This window comes from Choloepus didactylus, chromosome 10 (genome assembly GCF_015220235.1).
Source record: "Choloepus didactylus isolate mChoDid1 chromosome 10, mChoDid1.pri, whole genome shotgun sequence".
Classification (NCBI taxonomy): domain Eukaryota; kingdom Metazoa; phylum Chordata; class Mammalia; order Pilosa; family Megalonychidae; genus Choloepus; species Choloepus didactylus.
Window position 1 is genome coordinate 21,993,582 of NC_051316.1, and position 24,642 is coordinate 22,018,223.

General features: G+C 39.4%; 1 protein-coding gene across 1 annotated transcript; it reads right to left on the minus strand.

The window, feature by feature from the left end:
- Positions 1-4,529: 4,529 nt before the first annotated feature.
- Positions 4,530-24,366, minus strand: LOC119505045 (zinc finger protein 782-like). Its single transcript, XM_037797752.1, has 4 exons — positions 23,938-24,366; positions 21,694-23,206; positions 18,035-18,161; positions 4,530-6,601 (listed from the first exon to the last, which is right to left on the minus strand). The coding sequence occupies exons 2-4, from the start codon at positions 21,706-21,708 to the stop codon at positions 5,271-5,273; spliced, it is 1,473 nt and encodes a 490-aa protein (XP_037653680.1). The 5' UTR covers positions 21,709-23,206; positions 23,938-24,366; the 3' UTR covers positions 4,530-5,270.
- Between the last annotated feature and the right edge of the window lie 276 nt (positions 24,367-24,642).

A 24,642-nucleotide genomic window follows, 5' to 3' on the forward strand; every position in this document is an offset into this window, starting at 1 on the left:
TTGGAGTCTTTCTACACCAAGTAGCTGCCCTCTCAAAAGAACTCGTATTTGGGCTAAAAGAGGTATCCAATGCCCTAGAATGCCTCCAAGACCAACTAGATTCCATGGCTTCAACAGTCCTCCAAAACAGACAAGGCCTGGACCTTCTAACAGCTGCCCGTGGAGGCATTTGTGCTCTATTACAGGAACAATGCTGCTTCTTCACAAACCAATCGGTATTCATCATAACAGTCATCTCAAAACTCCATGAGCAATCTACCCACCTCCAGGAGAGCACCAGCTCCCCATTTTCTATTTAATGGCAAGAATGAATTCACCCCTTCATAATCCCGATAATCCTACAAAGCCTAGCTCTCCTATTTGCCCAGTCTTATTAAGCTTACCATCTGTGCTGGTTTGAATGTATTATGTCCCCCAGAAAAAGCCATATTCTTTGATGCAATCTTGTGGGGCAGACCTATTAGTGGGGATTCAGTTGGAACGTTTGGATTATGTTGTCTGCATGGAAATGTGCCCCACCCAACTGTGGGTGATGCCTCTGATTGGATAATTTCCATGGAGGTGTGCCCCACCCATTCAGGGTGGGTCTAACCTAAGTGACTGAAGCCATATAAATGAACTGACAAACAGAAGGAATTCAGTGCAGCTGAGAGTGGCATTTTAAAGAGGAGCTACAGCCAAGAGGGACACTTTGAAGAAAGTACAGGAAACTGAGAGAAGAGCTTCAGCTTACAGAGACATTTTGGAGATGGCTTTTGAAAGCAGACTTTTGCTCCAGAGAAGCTGAGAGAGAACAAATGCCCCAAGTGCAACTAAAAGTGACATCTTTGAGGAGCTGAAGCCAAGAGAGGAACATCCTGGGAGAAAGCCATTTTGAAAGCAGAACTCTGGAGCAGACGCTGGCCACATGCCTTCCCAGCTAAAAGTGGTTTTCTGGATGCCATTGGCCATCCTCCACTGAAGGTACCCAATTGCTGATGCATTATCTTCGACACTTTATGGCCTTAAAACTGTAATTGTGTAACCAAAAAAACCCCCTTGTATAAAAGCTAATCCATTTCTGGTGTTTTGTATTCCAGCAGCATTAGCAAACTAGAACGGATTTTGGCACCAGGAGTGAGTGGGGTGCTTCCGCTGCTGAGTTTGCAAATACCAAACATGTTGGAATGTTTTTTTATTTTTTTTTATTTTGAAATAAATTCAAAGTTATAGGAACAGTTGCAAAAACAATACTAACCCCATACAAAGAATTCCATCATACCCTGACCCCCCCCCCCCGATAGCTCAATCCACCAACCTTAACATTCTGTCACATCGCTATTTCTTTCCCTCCCTCCCTAACATCCATCATCTATTGCTCTGTCTTCTGAACAGGAGAGCTAGCTGCACACATCCTTAAACATACACTATAATTCACGTATACACTTTCTGTGAACAACATTCTTTTACGCAATCCCATTAAGCACAGCTAAAAAGTACAAGAGATTCAACAATGATACAAAGCTTACATTCTATATTTCTTTTACCTTATGTCTCAACTGTGTTCCTCTGAGCCACCTGTCCTCTATCCTCCAATCCCCACCAAGTTCATCCTTGGCATTCAATCATCATCTATTTAGACTGTCTTTTTTTTATTTTTATTTTTATTTTTCAGTTGTGGGAACATATATACAGCCTAAATCTTCTCATTCCACCCCCTCCCTAGCCTTCCATTAGTGGGATTAATCACATTTAGAATGTTGTAACGCTTTTTCTCACCATCCATTACTAGAAATTTCCCTTCACCTCAAACAGCAATTCCACCCTCATTTCTTAACTCCCCATTGCCCCTTCCCCCATTTCTCTTAGCCCAAACTCTACATTTCATCTCTATGGTTATATTCTTGTTTTTCTTTGATACCACCTTCACTTCAATAGGACACATAACCTATGTTCCTATACTCCTCCACTCCCCTACCTTTATATAGTTGTCTAAAATATTTTACATTGAGTTCAAAACCACTGATTTGTCATTAGAGCTTGTGTACTTCATATCATGTAGGAAGTAAATAGTGGAGTTACAGTACAAAAATTATTGACTTCTATTTGTATTCCATTTTGGTTGGAGAATGTGCTTTGAGTATATTCAATTTTTTTTTTTTTTTTTTTTTTTTTAAATTTCTTGAGGCTTGTTTTATGTCCCAGCTTATGGTCCCTTCTGGAGAAAGGTCTGTGATCACTAGAGAAAAATGAGTGTCCTGGTGCTTTGGGATGTAAGCTACTATATATTTCTGTTAAAACTGTCTATATCTCTTTCTCCTTTCTGTTGTTTCTCTGTTGATAAGGCTCCCTTTAGTATCTGAAGTAGGGCAGGTCTTTTATTGGCAAAGTCTCTCAGCATTTGTCTGTCTGTGAAAAATCTAAGCTCTCCCTCAAATTTGAAGGAGAGCTTTGCTGGATAAAGTATTCTTGGTTGGAAATTTTTCTCACTCAGAATTTTAAATATGTCATGCCACTGCCTTCTCACCTCCATAGTGGCCGCTGAGTAGTCACTACTTAGTCTTATGTTGTCTCCTTTGTATGTGGTGAATTGCTTTTCTCTTGCTGCTTTCAGAACTTGCTCCTTCTCTTCGGTATTTGAGACTCTGATCAGAATATGTCTTGGAGTGGGTTTATTTGGATTTATTCTATTTGGAGTTCGCTGGGCATTTATACTTTGTGTGTTTATATTGTGTAGAAGGTTGGGGAAGTTTTCCCCAATAGTTTCTTTGAATACTCTTTCTAGACCTTTACACTTCTCTTCCCCTTCTGGGACACCAATGAGTCTTAAGTCTGGACACTTTATTTTATTTTTTCCCTGAGATCCATTTCGATTTTTTCGATTTTTTTCTCCATTCATTCTTTCTTTCTTTCATTTTCTGTTCTGTGGACTTCTAGGACACTGAGACATTGTTCAGCTTCCTCTAGTCTTGTATTGTGAATATCCAGAGTCTCTTTAATTTGGCCAACAGTTTCTTTTATTTCCAGAAGATCTCCTATTTTTTTTTATTTACTCTTGCAATGTCTGCTTTATGCTCTTCTAGGGTCGTCTTTATGTAGTTTATATCTTCAGCCATGGTCTTCTTGATGTCCTTTAAATCCTTTGCCATGTTTTCATTCCTCGATTGTGTTTCTTTGATTAATTCTGTGAGGAACTTTGTTTCTTCTGATAAGTTAATTTGTGTGTTTGAAGTTGGATTCTCCATATCGTCTGGTTTTATCATATGCACTGAGATTTTCTGTTGTTTTTGGCCTCTTGGCATTTGCTCTGCTCGACAGGGTTCTTTCAATTTGTAAAAAAAATCCTATCTAATTTTTCAGAAACGCAGTTTGGTGATGTACACTTTCTCTAACTAACCAGCAGATGGTGTCTGTGAGTCACATATACCTCTCAAGTCAGTTCTCCACCTTGTCCCCGTGGTGTGTGGGGATATGAATCTTGTGGGGTCCAGCCGGAGAACTCACCCTGGGTGTGTTGCTGGAGCCCTCCACCCTGAATGCAAAGTGTTTGTACGGGTGGCCAGGGAGGAAGGACAGCCTCAATATTCAAATCCCCCTGGTTCCCGGAGATTCAAGGCCGTCGCAAGAGTTCTAGCCTTCATTTAATTTCAGCCCCAGACCCTCTCTCGCTGTCCCACAAACCACCAGACCTGGCGTAGTGTCCCTGGGTTCCCGAGTGGGTCCCCACGCCCACGCATTCTGTCGAGGGAATGCTGTGCTATGTCAGCCCTCCCGGGAGCGAGCTGCTAGCCGCGGGGTTTCTTTTGGCTTCTGGCTCTCCCTTCCGTTCCCCCAACCCCAGAGATATCTGCAGTGGGCTATCTGCCAGGCAGGCCAGACACCGAGAGGCTGGCCCAGCCCCCTCTTGCTGTGTTTTACTGCATGGTTCCCAGAATCGCAGCTGCAGCCGCTCCTGGGTTTTTCCCTTTTATTATTATTATTTCTTTTATTAAAAGAGCCCGTCGGTCTCCAGATGCCAAACCCTGGCTTACCCAGATCGCCGCGCGGCTGCGGGACTTCCAGCCAGCTTACTCACTTGTTTCAGAATGCAGACTCCCAGTTTCACCAAGTATACAGCCCCTGGGAACTAGAAGATCTCGTCCAGCTGGCGCATCGCTGTAACCGGTATTCTGGGTCACTCTCTGGTCCTTATCTAGTGTTTCTCACGGAGGTGTCCCTTTGCCCTGTCTAACCTAGCCACCATCTTAGTTTCTCTGGAACGGCTTTTTAAATGGATAAGGGGTGGACCGTGATGGTTAGGTTCATGTGCCAACTTGGCCAGGTGATGGTACCCAGGTGTTTGGTCAAGCAAGCCCTGGCCTAACAATTGCAGTGAGGACGTTTGTGGCTGGTTAATAAACCAACAGGCTGTTTTATTAAATTATCAGTCAACTGGCTGCAGCCGTGACTGACGACTCACCAAAGGGCGTCTTCCACAGTGAGAGAATGCAGTTGGCTGGATTTAATCCAATTAATCAGCTGAAGACGTATGAGCGAGACAGATAGAGGACCTTCACTTCTTCTTTGGCTGACCAGCGAAGTGTTTCCTGAGGAGTTCGTCGAAGCTGCCAGTTAGTTTCCTGAGGAGTTCACTGAACATGTTTGTTGAAGATCCCACTTCATTTCCTGAGGAGTTTGTGGAAGTTGCTAGTTCGTTTCCTGAGAAGCTCGTCGGACATCTTCATTGGAGTTGACAGTTTGCTGACTGCCCTACAGAATCTGGACTCATGCATACCCACAGTTGCATGAGTCACTTCCATCTTATATTCATAGATACTTCTCACTGATTCTGTTTACCTAGAGAACCCTAATACACCAACCTAGCTGAAAATGGTGCTAAAAGAATATCCACCTCCATCACCACCCAGCTCATCCTTATGCCACAACTATTACCCTATCAACCCCTTGCAACGGAAGATGCCTATGCCCCCTGCCAGCAGGAAGAAGCTACAGAAAAAAAAAACACCCCTGGTCCCACCACCACCGCCTCCCTACCCTAACCAAAAAGACGGAAATGAAGAGCCTGAAACTTAAACATCAGAAACCCTGCCCACAAAAAGCCCACAAAAACTAACTTCCTTGCCAGGGAAAGCTAACTTGCTCTCAGGTCTGCATAAATATGTGTTTCATCCACTCAGTCAGGGCAGTTGCCATTTTGTGCACTGCCCAGGCAGCCTCCTTTCCACTCTCAGAATAAATGCTTTTGCCTGAACCGCTCAGTTGTCTCTCGTCTCTGGCAATTGGGGTACCTTTCAATTTCTGCCCAAATATTTCCGAAATTTAAGGGGTTTCTCCCCAGTGTGAGTTTTCTGGTGTGTTTTGAGACTTGAACTCTGTCTGTAACATTGTCCACAGTGATTACAATTATAGGGTTTCTCTCCTGTGTGAGTTCTCTTATGATTTACTAGGCCTGAACTTTGACTGAAACATTTTCCACATTCATTACATTCATAGGGTCTCTCACCTGTGTGAGTTCTCTGATGTGCTGTGACATGTGATTTCCGCCTAAAAGATTTCCCACATTCATCACATTTATAGGGTTTCTCACCAGTGTGAATTCTCTCATGCCTTTTCACACTTGAATACTGGCCAAAAGATTGTCCACAATGATTACAATTATAGGGTTTCTCTCCTGTGTGAGTTCTCTGATGTGATCTAAGAACTGAATTCTCTCTGAAAGCTTTTCCACATTGATTACATTCATACGGTTTCTCCATTGTGTGATTTTTGAGATGTTTTCCTAGGTATGACTTTAGTTTGAAATGTTTTCCACATTCATCACATTTATATGGTTTTTCCCCTTTTCCAGTTCGCTGAAAAAGTTCCGGAAGGGCCGAATCCTGGCAGAAAAATTTTCCATATTCAAATGGTTTCACGTCTACTATATGAATTCTGTGATGTTCTCTAAAGTGTGAATTTTGGTTGAAAGTCTTCTCTCCTGTATCAATTTTTTGAAGTTGAGTGATCCTACTGAAATTTATCCCATTGTCACTACATTTATATTCATTAAATTCATCGTGAATCTTATGTTCTTTAGGAATGCTCTGAGAGAGAAGAGCAGATTTTTCAGGCATCTTTTCTCCACATTCATTGTATTTATGTGATTTCATATTTCTGTGGGCATTCACAGATGCAAAAAAGGCAGCTTTCTGTAGGAAATATTTTCCACATTCAGCATCTTCAAAAGGGTGCCCCAAACTCTGAACTGGCTGATTCTGAATAACTTCCTCTTTTTGACTGAAGGCTTTCACATTTTTATTACAATGAAAATATTCCTCTCTAGTTTGTGTTCTGCCATCAATACTGTGGATCCACTTCTCACATACATTAAACTCGTCAGCACCCTCTTTTGAATACTGACAGTGTGAGGCCAATGCACTTAGATCAAGGTAAGTAGATCCTGGAATGTCACATTTAAAACGTATTATTCTTGAAAGAAAAGTGTTTATGCCCAGATTACATGGTGTTCCCAAGATGTTCTCTTGCTCTGGAGTCAACATTTTGTTGGTGAATAAAACTTGGCACCAATGTTTGCCTCGGTTTTCTGAGCTCTTGTCTTTAAGTTCCTCATGCTGGTAGTGTTCTGAAAAATCAGAAAATTAAACATACTTTGTGATGCTTAACACACTTCACATGGAATGGGGTTTATATACATATGCCCTATTATCTATTTGACTCCTTGGTTTCTGGCTCAATCACCCAACAAAAAAAATACCAAATGTTTATTCTTTATATTCCAGTTTATTCTTAAAAAGGAAACATGCCCAAGGACACCTTTATGTAGTGGAAAAAGGGAAAGGAGAAGGGAAATGAAGGTCATATGTATTTGGCATTTTAAAATATGAGTCTCCAAATTTGACATTTATTTGGCACTTCTAAATATAACTCTCAAACTTAATGTATTGGCATTTTAAAATGCAATTCTCTGAAAAATAAAGGATCAATGAACTGGTCTTGATCATCAAATCTTAACATTCCTTCTTTTAATTTGCCCACTCATTTCCCCAAAACCAGTTTTGTTCCGGTCTAATCCTTAATTCTGCTTTCCGTCTACTTTTCAACATATCTAGTTTTCACTGACTGTGAGAACCTTAAGGATCATATGTTTCAACCTGATTCTAGAAACTTAAAAAGTATCTCCATATTTCTTTATCATAAATATCTTGTATACATTTTACTGCAATTACCCTGCTGCAACACACATTCCATGAGATAAAGTGTCAAGCCTATGCTAAAAACATTTTCAGGTCTTGAGTCTACTCCATAGGTACCAGCAGATGAAAGACAGAAGAGACATGATTCTGAAAAATAGCTTTCCACTAACTACATGTTCATTATGTGTTCTAACTTCTGTTCCACTAGTCCACAGTATTTTCTGCTCTAGTTTCGACAGGCTATTGGTCCCCACTAATTCATTTCCAACAATTATCTTACATTCATATTCTTTCTCTAGGTATCCATTTTCAGTTTGGGCACTACTTAAATCTAGATGCCCTTCAGAGCAAAGCTATTTTCCCAAAGGTTTAACAATACTTTTTTTCAAAGCTTCTTGTATGTTCCTAGTAATTTAACCACCATTTGTTTTAAAACATGAAAGTAGTTACTATCTGTGTTGTTCATTTGTAGTAATGGAATCAGGAGAGAACTCGTGTATCTGAGATACAAGATTTTTAAGCAAAATAACCATCACTGAAATCAACATGTATCTTAAACATGACGGCATGTCCACAGTTAAATGGGGCAGCATTTTCCCTTGGCTGTATCTTAAATAACAGTTTACCTTTTAATCAACAGCAACTTATATGATAAAATGTATTTTACACAGCTTTGCTCTCCTTTCCTAAATGCAACCCTCATGCTGATTTAATTGCATTTGCATATAATATAAATTAAACCAGCAACCTTTAGAAAACAATGAACCATATAATGACCCAGAGCTCTTTCACACATAATGGCTCAAACCTAGTACAAACCAACACCTAATGCTTCAAAAGGTCTAGAAATGTGACTTTGGCATTTGCAGGTAGGGAAAGTGTTCCTGAATGAGTCAATATGAAATCCTTCTCCCCACCTAACTATGGGTAATGCACAATGTAATTAAAAAATATTTATTATATATTACATATCACAGAATGGAAGAATAAAAGAGACCATTCTTTTGGGGGGAAAGGAGTTCATTTAATAACTGCATGCTATGTGGCAGAGACTGTGTGATTAAGTCTCATTTTATTCTGACACACTTATTAAGTGGGTTCAGAGTTTAAAAAGGAGAGTAAAATATCGGTCAAGTCTTCTAATATAATTTTTTAGAATAAGTGGGAATCTGAGCCAAAATGTGAAGTACATAATAATAAAAACAGCAAAAAAAGAAGCTTCCCCCACATGCCAGGCACATGAAGCAATTTAATGAAGTGAAGCATTTCACAATTTATATACAGGGAAACATACATTGATAAAAGTTATGATATAGGTAAAAGGTCATATATCACTTTTAAGAGATTGGGTGATAGGCGGTTTGCCATGAACAGAGGCAAGGGAAAGAAATAAATCTGATAATATAAGATAGGCTTACAATATGGTGATAACTGAAACATAGGAAACCTCAAGACCATATGTTAAGTTATAAGGGGTAAACATGGGTTTATTTGTCAGCCTATAGCAAGATAAATAGTTACTTCATGTAAAAACATAATATGAATTAGGAATTAGAGAAAGAAGAGAAAGCTACAGTTTTGGATAATATAACTAGACAGTGAGAACATGAGAAATGAGAACACGAAAAGATCTTGTAACAAAGGGAACTAACATCAGGAAGCACTGAAACACCAGTAAGAGATTATAACAGAGAAAAAAGACTTAAAAAAAATTTTAAATGACTTCATGGTTGTCCATTACTGGAGGAGAAAGTCAGTAAGGGAAAATAATTAAAGAGGTAGTAGGAAAGACAGAAGATTTTGATTCATGAGAGAAATTTTACTTGTGGTTTTTACCATACTGAAAAAAAATAATGATAATACTCCAAAAGAGATCCCTAAAGGCACGGAAATGTTGCATTTGAGAGCTGACATAGGGAAAAGTATATGGAAGTAACAATGTAGTGGTATAGGATAAAGCAAAAAAGCATAAGTCTGAAGATGGATGAAGCAAAGACAGACTTACCATATAAGAGGAGCAGAACACAGAGGACAGGGCATTCAGACACAGACACCACAGGAAAAGAAAGAGCCTGTGGGTATAAATTCACTTCCTCAAGAAATATTCAGTGGAAGCCTATAATGCACGCTATTGCATTCCAGGCACTGGAGAAAACACTTTAAACAAGGTTTGCTAGATGCGAAGAAGAGCTGATAAGTACTTTGGAAAAAGCACAGAACAGAGGAAGGGGGATAACTAGATGGCCTGAGATGAGGGTGTTGTTTTAAACAAGGTGGTCATGGGAGGCCAAGCGGAGAAGAAGACACTTGTGACAAGATCAAATTCATTTTATCTATTATAGTAGCAAACAGTTGTGGATACTTATAGTAAATATCTCTCTCTTATTGGTTTGTGTCATTCTAACTTTTTAAAAATGAGCAAAAATAATACAAATGTGCATAAAACTCTTAAATGCATTTCAACAAATGGCAGAGGGTTAACAACTTGTAATCACCATTCAGGTGAACAAAGGGAAAATGGCTAGAGAAATCCCAGGTTTTCCTTCCTGCGTAAAACTTCTTTCATGCTTACAAGGTCCCTTTGGAATTTTGTTTACTATTATATTGAATATATAAACACATCAGAGAGAACTGTGAGTTTTAAAATACAATATCCCAATCTGTGAATGTGCTATATTCTTCTATTTCAGTTTAGTTTCATGCCTCTCAAACACTTTTAGAAAAATTATTTAGATATATGTCTTTCATTATACCTATTTCAAAATATTTTCACCACTGTATTGCTAGATGTATCACACTTTTTTCTAACATAGTACTTTCCCTTTTCTAGTTTAGGATAGTTATTTTATATAATTATTTTGATTCTGAGAATTGCTTTTGGTCTCGGAATTTATAATATCATAGTTTATCTTGATTACTTCATTTTGCTTAGTTATCATTTAAAACTTTCTCGCTTTTTAATGTAAGTATGTTAGTCAAAAATTTTCTTCTTAGTTCTCCATTACTTATTATTCAAAGGGTCTAATTTCCATGATTTTGATTTTTGTATCTATCTGGATATCGAAAAATATAGATTTTTATTTATTCTTTGATCAAATTTATTCTTTGATCAATTAAAGAGATTGAATCAGTCATAAAAAAGCTCCCCAAATAGGAAAGCCCAGGACCAGATGGCTTCATATGTGCATTCTACCAAGCACTCAAGAAAGAATTACTACCAGTCCTGCTCAAACTCTTCAAAAAAATTGAAAAGGAGGGAAAGCTACCTAACTCATTCTAGGAAGCCAACATCACCATAATAACAAAGTCAGGCAAAGGTTCTTCAAAAAAAGAAAATTATAGACCAATATCTTTAATGAACACAGATGCAAAAATCCTCAACAAAACACTCACAGAACAAATCCAGCAGGACATTAAAAGAATTATACACCATGACCATGTGGGATTTATTCCAGTTATGCAAGGGTGGCTCACTGCAAGACAGTCAATTAATGTAATACATCACATCAATGAATCAAAGTGGAAGAACCACATGATCATCTCGATCGATGTAGAAAAGGCATTTGACAAAATTCAACATGCATCCTTGATGAAAACACTCCAAAGAATAGGAACAGGAGGGAACTTTCTCAATATAACAAAGGCAAGAAATCAAAAACCACTGCTAACATCAACTAAATGGGGAAAGACTGAAAACTTTCCCTCTAGGATCAGGAACAAGACAGGGATTCCCACTGTCACCAGTGATATGCAACACTGTACTGGAAGTTCTAGCTAGAGCAATCAGTGAAAAAATAAAAGGCATCCAAACTGGAGATGAAGAAGTAAAACTTTCACTGTTTGCAGATGACATGATCTTATGTGCAGAAACGTCAGAAAAATACACAGTAAATTACAACTAATCAATGAACACAGCAAAGTGGCATGCTACAAGTGTTCCTATACACAAGTAATGTCGAACAGGAGGAGAAAATCAAGAAAAATCCCTACTTACAATAGCCACCAAAAGAATCAAACATTTAGGAATAAAACAAGGCCACACAAGAAATAAAGAATAAAAACGGTAAGAGGAGGAGGCGGGACAAGATGGCGGACTGGTGAGCTGTTTGTTTTAGTTACTCCTCCACGAAAGTACGTAGAAAGCCAGGAACTGCGTGGACTGGACACCACAGAGAAATCTGACTTTGGGCATACTTCATACAACACTCATGGAAACATGGACCTGCTGAGATCAGCGAAATCTGTAAGTTTTTGCGGCCAGGGGACCCGCACCCCTCACTGCCAAACTCAGTCCCGTGGGAGGAGGGGCCATCAGCTCCGGGAAGGAGAAGGGAGAACTGCAGTGTCAGCCCTTATCGGAAACTCATTCTACTGATCCAAACTCCAACCATAGATAGACTGAGACCAGACACCAGAGAATCTGAGAGCACCCAGCCCAGCAGAGAGGAGACAGGCATAGAAAAAAACAGCACGAAAAATTCCAAAATAAAAGCGGAGGATTTTTGGAGTTCTGGTGAACACAGAAAGGGGAAGGGCAGAGCTCAGGCCGAGGCTCATATGCAAATCCCGAAGAAAAGCTGATCTCTCTGCCCTGTGGACCTTCCCTTAATGGCCCTAATTGCTTTGTCTCTTAGCATTTCAATAACCCATTAGATCTCGGAGGAGGGCCCCCCACTTTTTTTTAATCCTTTTTTTCTTTTTCTAAAACAATTACTCTAAGAAGCCTGATACAGAAAGCTTCAAAGACTTGCAATTTGGGCAGGTCAAGACAAGAGCAGAACTAAGAGAGCTCTGAGACAAAAGGCAATAATCCAGTTGCTGAGAAAATTCACTAAACACCACAACTTCCCAAGAAAAGGTGGGTGTCCGCTCACAGACATCATCCTAGTGGACAGGAAACACTCCTGCCCATCGCCAGCCCCATAGCCCAGAGCTGCCCCAGACAACAGTGTGACGAAGTGCTTAAAATAACAGGCACACACCACAAAACTGGGCGTGGACATTAGCCTTCCCAGCAATCTCAGCTGATTGTCCCAGAGTTGGGAAGGTGGAGCAGTGTGAATTAACAAAGCCCCATTCAGCCATAATTTCAGCAGACTGGGAGCCTCCCTACACAGCCCAGCAGCCCAGAACCGCCCTGGGGGGACGGCACTCACCTGTGACATAGCACAGTCATCCCTCAACAGAGGACCAGGGGGTGCACGGCCTGGAAGAGGGGCCCACTTGCAAGTCTCAGGAGCCATACGCCAATATCAAGGACTTGTGGGTCAGTGGCAGAGACAAACTGTGGCAGGACTGAACTGAAGGATTAGACTATTGCAGCAGCTTTAAAACTCCAGGATCACCAGGGACATTTGATTGTTAGAGCCACCCCCCCTCCCTGACTGCCCAGAAACACGCCCCATATACAGGGCAGGCAACACCAACTACACACGCAAGCTTGGTACACCAATTGGACCCCACAAGACTCACTCCCCCACTCACCAAAAAGGCTAAGCAGGGGAGAACTGGCTTGTGGAGAACAGGTGCCTCGTGGACGCCACCTGCTGGTTAGTTAGAGAAAGTGTACTCCACGAAGCTGTAGATCTGATAAATTAGAGATAAGGACTTCAGTTCGTCTACACATCCTAAAAGAACCCTATCAAGTTCAACAAATGCCAAGAGGCCAAAAACAACAGAAAATTATAAAGCATATGAAAAAAGCAGATGATATGGATAACCCAAGCCCAAGCACCCAAATCAAAAGACCAGAAGAGACGCAGCACCTAGAGCAGCTACTCAAAGAACTAAAGATGAACAATGAGACCATAGTACGGGATACAAAGGAAATCAAGAAGACCCTAGAAGAGCATAAAGACAACGTTGCAAGAATAAATAAAAAAAATAGATGATCTTATGGAAATTGCAGAAACTGTTGACCAAATTAAAAAGATTCTGGACACTCATAGTACAAGACTAGAGGAAGCTGAACAAGGAATCAGTGACCTGGAAGATGACAGAATGGAAAATGAAAGCATAAAAGAAAGAATGGGGAAAAAAATTGAAAATATCGAAACGGACTTCAGGGATATGATAGATGATATAAAACGTCCGAATATAAGACTCACTGGTATTCCAGAAGGGGAAGAAAAGGGTAAAGGTCTAGGAAGAGTATTCAAAGAAATTGTTGGGGAAAACTTCCCAAATCTTCTAAACAACATAAATACACAAATCATAAATGCTCAGCGAACTCCAAATAGAATAAATCCAAATAAACCCACTCCGAGACATATTCTGATCACACTGTCAAACACGGAAGAGAAGGAGCAAGTTCTGAAAGCAGCAAGAGAAAAGCAATTCACCACATACAAAGGAAACGGCATAAGACTAAGTAGTGACTACTCAGCAGCCACCATGGAGGCAAGAAGGCAGTGAGTGGCACGATATATTTAAAATTCTGAGTGAGAAAAATTTCCAGCCAAGAATACTTTATCCAGCAAAGCTCTCCTTCAAATTTGAGGGAGAGCTTAAATTTTTCACAGTCAAACAAATGCTGAGAGAATTTGCTAACAAGAGACCTGCCCTAATGGAGATACTAAAGGGAGCCCTACAGACAGAGAAACAAAGAAAGGACAGAGAGACTTGGAGAAAGGTTCAGTACTAAAGAGATTAGGTATCGGTACAATAAAGGATATTAATAGAGAAAGGGGAAAAATATATATGACAAAGATAAACCAAAGGATAAGATGGCTGAATCAAGAACTGCCTTCACGGTTATAACGTTGAATGTAAATGGATTAAACTCCCCAATTAAAACATACCATTTTCAACAGCAACTGAAAAAATCAAGTACCTAGGAACAAACTTAACCAAAGATGTAAAAAGACCTATGCAAAGAAAAATACATAACTCTACTAAAAGAAATAGAAGGGGACCTTAAAAGATGGAAAAATATTCCATGTTCATGGACAGGAAGGCTAAATGTCATTAAGATGTCAATTCTACCCAAACTCATCTACAGATTCAATGCAATCCCAATCAAAATTCCAACAACCTACTTGGCAGACTTGGAAAAGCTAGTTATCAAATTTATTTGGAAAGGGAAGATGCCTCAAATTGCTAAAGACACTCTAAAAAAGAAAAACGAAGTGGGAGGACTTACACTCCCTGACTTTGAAGCAGGACCCCTACCTCACACCCTACAAAAAAATTAACTCAAAATGGACCAAAGATCTCAATATAAAAGAAAGTACCATAAAACTCCTAGAAGATAATGTAGGAAAACATCTTCCAGACCTTGTATTAGGCGGCTACTTCCAAGACTTTACACCCAAAGCACAAGCAACAAAAGAAAAAATAGATAAATGGGAACTCCTCAAGCTTAGAAATTTCTGCACCTCAAAGGAATTTCTCAAAAAGGTAAAGAGGCAGCCAACTCAATGGGAAAAAATTTTTGGAAACCATGTATTTGACAAAAGACTGATATCTTGCATATATAAAGAAATCCTACAACTTAATGACAATAGTACAGACAGCCCAATTATAAAATGGGCAAAAGATATAAAAAGACAGTTCTCGGAAGAGGAAATACAAATGGCCAAGAAACACATGAAAAAATGTTCAGCTTCACTAGCTATTAGAGAGATGCAAATTAAGACCACAATGAGATACCATCTAACACCAATTAGAGTGGCTGCCATTAAACAAACAGGAAACTACAAATGCTGGAGGGGATGTGGAGAAACTGGAACTCTTATTCATTGTTGGTGGGACTGTATAATGGTTCAGCCACTCTGGAAGTCAGTCTGGCAGTTCCTTAGAAAACTAGATATAGAGTTACCATTCGATCCAGCGATTGCACTTCTCGGTATATACCCGGAAGATCGGAAAGCAGTGACACGAACAGATATCTGCACACCAATGTTCATAGCAGCATTATTCACAATTGCCAAGAGATGGAAACAACCCAAATGTCCTTCAGCAGATGAGTGGATAAATAAAATGTGGTATATACACATGATGGAATACTACACGGCAATAAGAAGGAACGATCTCGTGAAACATATGACAACATGGATGAACCCTGAAGACATAATGCTGAGTGAAATAAGCCACGCACAAAAAGAAATATTATATGCTACCACTAATGTGAACTTTGAAAAATGTAAAACAAATGGTTTATAACGTAGAATGTAGGGGAACTAGCAATAGAGAGCAATTAAGGAAGGGGGAACAATAATCCAAGAAGAACAGATAAGCTATTTAACGCTCTGGGGATGCCCAGGAATAACTATGGTCTGTTAATTTCTGATGGATATAGTAGGAACAAGTTCACAGAAATATTGCTATATTAGGTAACTTTTTTGGGGTAAAGTAGGAACAGGTTGGAAGTTAAGCAGTTATCTTAGGTTAGTTGTCTTTTTCTTACTCCCTTGTTATGGTCTCTTTGAAATGTTCTTTTATTGTATGTTTTTTTTTTTATTTCTTTATTTTTTTTTCATACAGTTGATTTAAAAAAGAAAAAAAAAGTTAAAAAAAAAAAAAAAGAACCAGGAAAAAAATATGTAGTGCCCCCTTGAGGAGCCTGTGGAGAATGCAGGGGTATTCGCCTACCCCACCTCCATGGTTGCTAACATGACCACAGACATAGGGGACTGGTGGTTTGATGGGTTGAGCCCTCTACTATAGGTTTTACCCTTGGGAAGACGGTTGCTGTAAAGGAGAGGCTAGGCCTCCCTATAATTGTGCCTGAGAGCCTCCTCCCGAATGCCTCTTTGTTGCTCAGATGTGGCCCTCTCTCTCTGGCTAAGCCAACTTGAAAGGTGAAATCACTGCCCTCCCCCCTACGTGGGATCAGACACCCAGGGGAGTGAATCTCCCTGACAACGTGGAATATGACTCCCGGGGAGGAATGTAGACCTGGCATCGTGGGATGGAGAACATCTTGACCAAAAGGGGGATGTGAAAGGAAATGAAATAAGCTTCAGTGGCAGAGAGATTCCAAAAGGAGCCGAGAGGTCACTCTGGTGGGCACTCTTACGCACAATTTAGACAACCCTTTTTAGGTTCTAAAGCATTGGGGTGGCTGGTGCTGGATACCTGAAACTATGAAACTACAACCCAGAACCCATGAATCTCGAAGACAATTGTATAAAAATGTAGCTTATGAGGGGTGACAATGGGATTGGGAAAGCCATAAGGACCACACTCCACTTTGTCTAGTTTATGGATGGATGAGTAGAAAAATAGGGGAAGGAAACAAACAAACAGACAAAGGTACCCAGTGTTCTTTTTTACTTCAATTGCTCTTTTTCACTCTAATTATTATTCTTGTTATTTTTGTGTGTGTGCTAATGAAGGTGTCAGGGATTGATTTAGGTGATGAATGTACAACTATGTAATGGTACTGTGAACAATCCAATGCACGATTTGTTTTTTATGACTGCGTGGTATGTGAATATATCTCAATAAAATGAAGATTAAAAAAAAAAGAAAACGGTAAGAAACTGCTAAAAGAAATCAAACAGGACCTAAGAAAATGGAAGAACATAGCGTGTTCATGGATTGGAAGAGTAAATATAGTAAAGATGTCAATTCTACCTAAACTGATTTATAGATTCAATACAATACCCAAGTAAAATCCAAACAACTAACTTCGCAGAAACAGAAAAACTGATAACGAAATTCATTTCAAAAGGTAGGGTGCCCAGAACAGCCAAAAGTATCTTGAGAGTGAGGAATGAAGTGGGAGGTCTCACAAAACCTGACAATGAAACATATTACAAAGCTACAGTGGTCAAAACTGTATGGTACTACCATAATGATAGATATATCAACCAATGGAATCAAATTGAGTGTTCAGAAATAGACCCTCGCATCTATGGACAATTGACCTCTGATGATGCAGTCAAGCCAAAGCAACTTGGACAGAGCAGCCTCTTCAATAAATGGTATTTGGAGAACTGGATATCCATATTTAAAACAATGAAAGAGGAGTGCTATCATACACCTTATAAAAAAATCGACTCGAAATGGATCAAAGACCTAAACATTTGCGCTAAGCCAATAAGATTCTTAGAAGAAAATGTAAGGCAATATCTTAAAAATCTGGTGATAAGTGGTAGTTTCCCAGACCTTACACCAAAAGCACGAGCAACCAAAGAAGAAACAGAGAAATGGGATCTCTTCAAAATTAAACACTTTGCACATCAAAGGACTTTTTGAGAAAAGTAAAAAGGTAACCTACATAATGAGAGACAATATTTGGAAACCACATGTCAGATAAGGGTTTAATATCCAGAATATATATAACTAAAAAACAAAGGTTCACACAAAGATTTACATGCAAATGTTGATAGCAAGTTATTCATAATAGCCCCAAAATGGGGGAAAATAAAAAACAACAATACTCCTATTACCTGGGAATTGATAAACTAGGATATATTTGTACAAAGGAATAGTACTTGGGATAAAAGGATGAACTACCACTATACACAAATACATATGTGAATCTCAAAAAATTAAACTAAGTTAAAAAAGTCAAACTAAAGAATGTATATACTTAATGATTCCACGTATATAAAATTCAAGAAAAGGGAAAAGTATTGCAACAGAAAGCAAATCAGTGGCTGCTGGGGTCAGAGGGATAGGAATGGAATAAGAGGACTTGCTGCAAAAAGTTACGAGGAAACTTTATGAGGTGAAAGAAATATTCCAAATCATAATTTAGTGGTAGTAATTAGCTGTATACATTTCTCAAAACTCATCAGACTTGTACTGAATTTCATTTTCTATTAAATAAACCTCAACAAATGTGATTAAATTTTGAAAAAGAAAAAACAAAAATGCACTCAACAGGGAGAAACATGTTAGGCTCTGCTCACCCACTGAGACGAGGTGGCTGTAGTTTTCCAGCATCACATCTCTGTACAGGGTCCTCTGAGCAGGGCCCAGTAGCTTCCACTCCTCCTGGGTGAACTCCACAGCCACGTCCTTGAATGACACTGATGCCTGTAACAGCACACTCCTGGTCAATTTGAAGGGTCCAGAAACAAGTGACATGGAAAATGCCTTAGGAAATCAACTCTTACCCTGTTTACTGCTGAGCATTTCAAACAAAATGCTATAAAGGATGCCTAGGATGCTCCTAACTGCAGGAAATCTTGATGAGGAGAGCTCTCCACACAAGGTCAGGGGAAATGCTTCAGGGGCTCTGGGTATGGATATGGCAGTTGTCTCTCTTTGTAGAGAGAAGAGACTAATTCTCATTTTTAATATTTGACAATGCTTTTGTAGATGATATGACAGTTTGAACTTTTGTTTTCTAATTGTTTGTGGCTGGGATATAGATGATGATTTTGATTTTTTTTTAAAACACTGACCTTGTATCCAGCTACTTTCTAACTTGACTTATTATCCCTAATAGTTAATGTGTAAAGTCTTCTGGATTTTCTACCTATACAATCATTTCATGTCTAAAACAATGGAAGTCTTATTTCTTCCTTTCTAATCCTCCTCGTTCTTCTTTTTCAGTTCCTTGGTTAAAATTTCCAATACTATATATTCAACCTCAGGAAAAAGTCTTCTGTATTAAGTCAAAACACATAATGTTACCACTGTATGTTATTTTTATATATTAGATGAAGAAAGATCACTTTTATTCCTGACATGTTAATAACTCTTAAAATGAGTAGATATGAAATAGTCTCAAATCCACTTACTACATATAATCATGTAAGTATATGATTTCTCTTCTTTATTACTATCATGAATTACACCGATGTTTGATTAACTCAAACTTAAATTCATTGAATATCTCTATCCTTTTTAAACATGTATTGATTTGTTTCCCTTACCTTTGCTCAAAAAATGGATACAGAGAACTAAACAGGCATATATAGCCAGAAAGGAATGAAAAACATCAAACATGATAAAGCTGTCCTGCTGGATACTGACATATTTTCAAAAGGTTTAATAATTAAAACAGTAAGGTCATATGGGTAACTAGATTGCCCTCTGGGACATAAAAGTTAGACCTATCATAGAGCAAGGCAATATTCAAATGTATAAAAGCTCTGAATCTAAAATAAAATCAGTCACATTCTAGAAGAGTATACAGGATGATTCTTTACAATGTTACACAGCAAAATGCCAAAATATGACTCAAAATCCAGGAATCATAAGAGAAAACTGCTAAATTTGACAACATAAAAATCAAATGACTTTATGGCAAAAATAAAATAAAAAAAACTTAAGTCAGGCAAAAGCACAAACAGCAAACTGTAGGAAAATTGTGTAATTTGTATCACAGGATAGGGCTATGAAAACATACTGGATAAATAACTTCAAAATCAGCACATCAAAAGAGAAAAGGGATAGAGAGGTATGGAACTGAGTTAGTCCCACAGAGGAACTAGTAAATAGACAGGAACAAGTAGTAAACAGTCTGGAACAACTATTGGGAGGACAATGTGACTGGTCACACATAGTACACCCGTCTGTAATGGGTAGAATGGTTGAGATTACTGCACGGAACTGTACGTCAAGTTTCAAAAACTGCGGAGCTGCTGCCCCTCCCCCACTGGCACAGCAGGCTAAGTAGGAACACCTCTTGTGATAAAAAGAAGTGGTATCTGCCGGAAACAAGGAAAGGTAGCTCAACCAAGCTCCATTCGCGGTTTTAATTAACAAATATGGACTACTGAATACAAGCTACAGGATAAACCCAGAGCAAGCAGGAAAGGAAGCCTAAGTTGTCTCCCAGAAGAGAGGAGGTGGGGTGATGGAAAAATAAATCAATCAAAAAAGAGGCTTCTGGAGTCAGCTGAGCTCAGAAAACTGGAAAAGGGTGGTGTTCCGAGAAAAGGGGCACAGAGAATGGGTACGAACTCCAGTCAACCAGCGAAATGGGAATGCTGGGACTGGCTCTGAAAAAGGGATTTCTTTCTTTTTCCTTTTTTTTCTCTCATTCTATGTAGCTAAGCCTGTCCCTAATGACAAGTAGGAGCATCATTTTTTGCGAGAATTACTAAAATAGCCTCCAATATTGTTCATGCTTCCCTTACTACCACCAGTGCCTCACTATCCCTCTTCTAGTGTCTACCAGTGTCATTCTTTTAAAACATGTCAAAGCTGTCCTTTTCTCAACTCAAAACCTTATGTTATCACTTAAATAAATAGACTCAATATGATCAAGATGTCATGAAATTAAATGAAAATCAAAATCTTGGCAGGCTTTAATAAGCTAGACAAGGCTTATTTTTTAAAAGCCTATATAAAGAAAGAAAGGACCCAGAATATTCTAAACAATTTTGAAAAAGAAGAAGAAAGTGGGAAGACACATCATTTCAAAACTTACTGTAAAAGGACACTAACCAAGACAGTATGGTGTTAACAAAAGGACAAACCCAGATCAAACAAATATACAGAATCCAGAAATAGACCACTTAAATACAGCATCTCAAAAAGAGGTGCCAAGGCAATTCAATGGAGAAAGTACATTCCCCTCAACAAATTGGGGTGACAGCTGTGTGTGCAGAGGTGTAGACCACAAATGTTCCTTCCACTCAAATACTCAGGCAACACTGATAGCACACAAAATGTTAAGATGAAGAACCATGAAATTCTATGTTCCAGATTGGGCCAACCAGAACATATTTTGTCTTTTCTGATCAGTAGCCATAAAACTGAAATAAAATTAAAAACAGATCAAAGAAGGAATTACTGATACAACAGATAAAGACCCTAAAATCTTAAGAGAATATTTAAACAAGCTCATGAGTATACTTTAAAAAAACAAAACTGAGAATTCCCTATGAAGCTGTAATAGAAAAAATTAAATCCAGAAAAAATAGAAATCAAGGGTAGATTTATGACTATTTCATAAATCAATTCAACCAAAATCTTCAAGCAAAATGCCCGTTTTATAGATGAGTTTCACAAAAATCTACAACTAACATTTAGATTGCTAGAAAGGAAAATAAGAGCAAAAAGGGCCCCATTTCCTTATAAAACTTGATACAATAATAAAATAGGTCCACAAGAAAATTATAGTCTAATCTAATTTGGAAATGCAGAAATAAGAATCCTGAACATGGTATTGGGGGAGGAAAAAAAAAAAAAAGAACCACATAAAAACAAACCAAAATAAGCACCCTTAGGAACATAGTTAAGAAATTACTACAACACAGTTGTTAGCAAGCATAGTCTATGCAAGAATTTAAGAATACATTCTTGTTAGAAAATAGATTATGCTATTCACAATTTTTGCTTTTTCTCAATAGACACACAAAAAGTACTCAATATAATTCAATGCAAATTTACCACAAACAAGCAATCTTAGCAAACTAGTAACTGCAGGGAAGCTACTTGTGCTGACACAGGTGACCTACCAAAAGCTGACAGCACATATCAGAGTTAATGGGGAAATCTTCTGTCAAGTTTGACTCAATTTTTTTCTACTTCTTTTCCAATAAATATACGGACCCTTATAAAGCTCATAAATCCATTACAATGCAAAGTGGGGAATGGATAAAGGGCTCACCTGAGATTTTTTCATTTTCTACGGGCCTGGGAGAATGTGGAGACCTGTGATGGTTCAGTTGGGGGGACAGGAAAAGGTCATGAGATCTGGCCTGCCTTCCAGCTCCTGGATTTACCTCCCACAGATCTTAGCACTCCAGCTGGGAAGCAGTCTCCCTATGGGAACAGGGCCCTTTGGGCCTTGAAAAGGCATAAAAAGGACAATGTGGGCGTGATAGTATCAGTCCATGCACAATTCTGAAATGAGTATGGGGGCTTAAACCTGCAGTTCTTCACTGGACGAATATAAACTTTTCTCAATCGATGCAACAATAATGCATGTGTCCTTCTGACAAAAACATAAAGAAATAAAAACAAAACAGGATTAGTTGAATTACAGTATACCAAAGGATAAGACACTATTCTTTCATTAAAAGTAACTTAGCAGAAAGTACACACACACATGCACACACACACGGGTACACACACATGCACATAAACACACACACAAATGCATGTGTAACTGCTGAAACTGGAATAAGCTGTACTGACTGAACCAATATCAATTTTATGATTTTGATATTTTACTACAGTTGTGTGCAAGATGGTAAGACAAGAATAGGCTGGGTAAAACGTGCACAGACTTCGCTATACATTTCTTTGCAACTAACTGTTAATCTACAATTATTTCAAAATAAAAACGTTTTTTAAAACCCTGTTAGTGACATTTTGAAAAGTAAATATATTGTTTTATACATAGAGCATAATAAATTTATTTTTTGCATTTAAAAAAAAGTAACTTATTAGAAAAATACTCATGATGCATCATTTATCTATTTTCCCAATAATACTCTTTATTCCTTGACCAGTACCCAGAAAGCAGACTAAAAGAAATGGGGGTTGTTTAAAGGCAAGGATTATTAACTATTTGTTTTAACTATGATGCAGTTTCTCAAAAGGCCCTTCTGTTAAGATGCTTGTGATGCCTTATCTGTGAAAGTGAATTGCACTGTTTTTTCCTCCTGGCTCTGCCATGAACAAACTCGATGTCCCTGGACACGTTACTGAAGCCATCAGGACTCATGTCTTTAAAGCTTTCAAGAGTCAGAAACAGATATCCATGGAAACCCTTCGTGAAGCATCATTCTAATGATATGAATAATGTCAGAAGTGTCACATGTGGTACTGGACATGAGTCACAGCAGCACATAATTTGAACAGAGAGGCAAATGAAAGCATAGGAACATTTTAGGGATGGGTGGAGACAGAAGAGCCTCACTTCTAGACGTTATCCCTTACCTTCAGACCACATCCATACAGGCTGTCCAGTGAAGTGGCCTTTCCTGGGCATCCTGCTTCTGGGCCTCCACAGCTGACCTTGCCCTTCTCAAGGTTGGTCCAAATTCTCCACTATCAGACAGTCTGTGGTGGCTTCTGGAGGTGGTGACACCATCAAGTTTGCTGCATTACTGTGTTTTGGGCAGGCATATCAAGAACTGCTTTTGGCTGAGCAAATCAGCTGCTCCTCTGAAGCTCTGGTAAGAGGTAAAAAGTCAGAGGAGCATTTTCTTCCAGGTAAGATTCCAGTTCCCAGAGTCCCCCTGCTTTCTACCTCACCAGTGCTGCTTTTTCCCAAGAGATCAGGGCCCTAAGCCTGGGAAGCAAATTTATTTGAGGGGGAAAAACAAAAAACAAAAAACAAAAAAACATGACTCTTGGAACTTAATGTGGTATCAGACTTAAAACACAGATATCCTGCCAGTCCAGGAAGGGCCAGGAACACTGTCTTACCTAAGGGATCTAAAGAGACGCTACAGACCCCAGAATACACTTGCTATGAGGTAGGGTGCCCTTCACACTCACTTCAAACAATATCACCAGAGACTTCAAGACAGGACACTCGATTATGTGCTATGATAGCTACCGTACTGTGTTTTAGGTAGATGTTGTATTAGAAGGAGCCTGAGAATGGGGTAAAGCACACCTGCCTTTAAATCCAGGCTTCCCCGACAGCTAGCTTCTGACCTGAGCACATCACCTCACCATCTTAAACCTCAGTTTATTTGTTTTTAGTGCATATGGTTATACTGACATCAAAAAGTGGCTGTGAGGTTTATATAAGCCACTAAATGAAAAGAATCAAATGTCTTCTAAACATAACAGTAGCTGCCACTAACTCAGTGCTTAGTATCTGGCATTTGTATAATTGTAGGTGACACTTAACTAACCTTCAAAACAATGTCCTGAAACAGTCATTATTACTAACCTCATTTTCATATGAACGAACTGACCCTTCCCCAAGTTCCTTATCTCACCCCTGGTTTCTGGTGACAGAGCTGGAATTTACTCAGGCCTTTCTCTATTGCGTGCGTAGACCACGGCCTGCCCTTCCTGCCACACTCAGTCGACGTTGTAACTTTCTAAACACACAAAGACCTCCCGCCTTCGGCTTCCACTATTTTCCGGTCGAGCTGCACCTGGGACGGGCAAAAGGTCCCCGCAACTCCGTTGGTACCAAATACCTTCCCCTCATGAGGCCTCTGCACCCCCGCCGCCCCGGGAGCGCGCGGAGCTGGGGATTCGCCCACGTTGGCCTTTCCGGGGCAGGCGGCCGCGCCGGGTTCCACGCGGCGGGGTTTCCTTGAAGTCCCTTTCCCGCTCCCCGGGCCCAAGACCGCCTCTCCCGGCTGCTCCCCAAGGCTCTCACCTGAGTACTTACCCTCCAACCCCTAAAGACGCCAGAGGTCTCAGGACGGACACGGCGAAGCCTAAAAGGGAGTCTTGAGGAGGCGGGGCAGCGGCTGCGCCTGCGCAGAGGAAGCCCAAACTTTTGTTCCCAGAATGCTGCGAGGGGGTGGAGGAAGTGTCCCGACTACTTTTCCAGACTCCTCCTCCTCCTTCAACTGATATTTACGATGTTTCCGTGTAATAGAAAGTTGGGGGCTAACATTCTTAAAGGTCTCCCCTACCC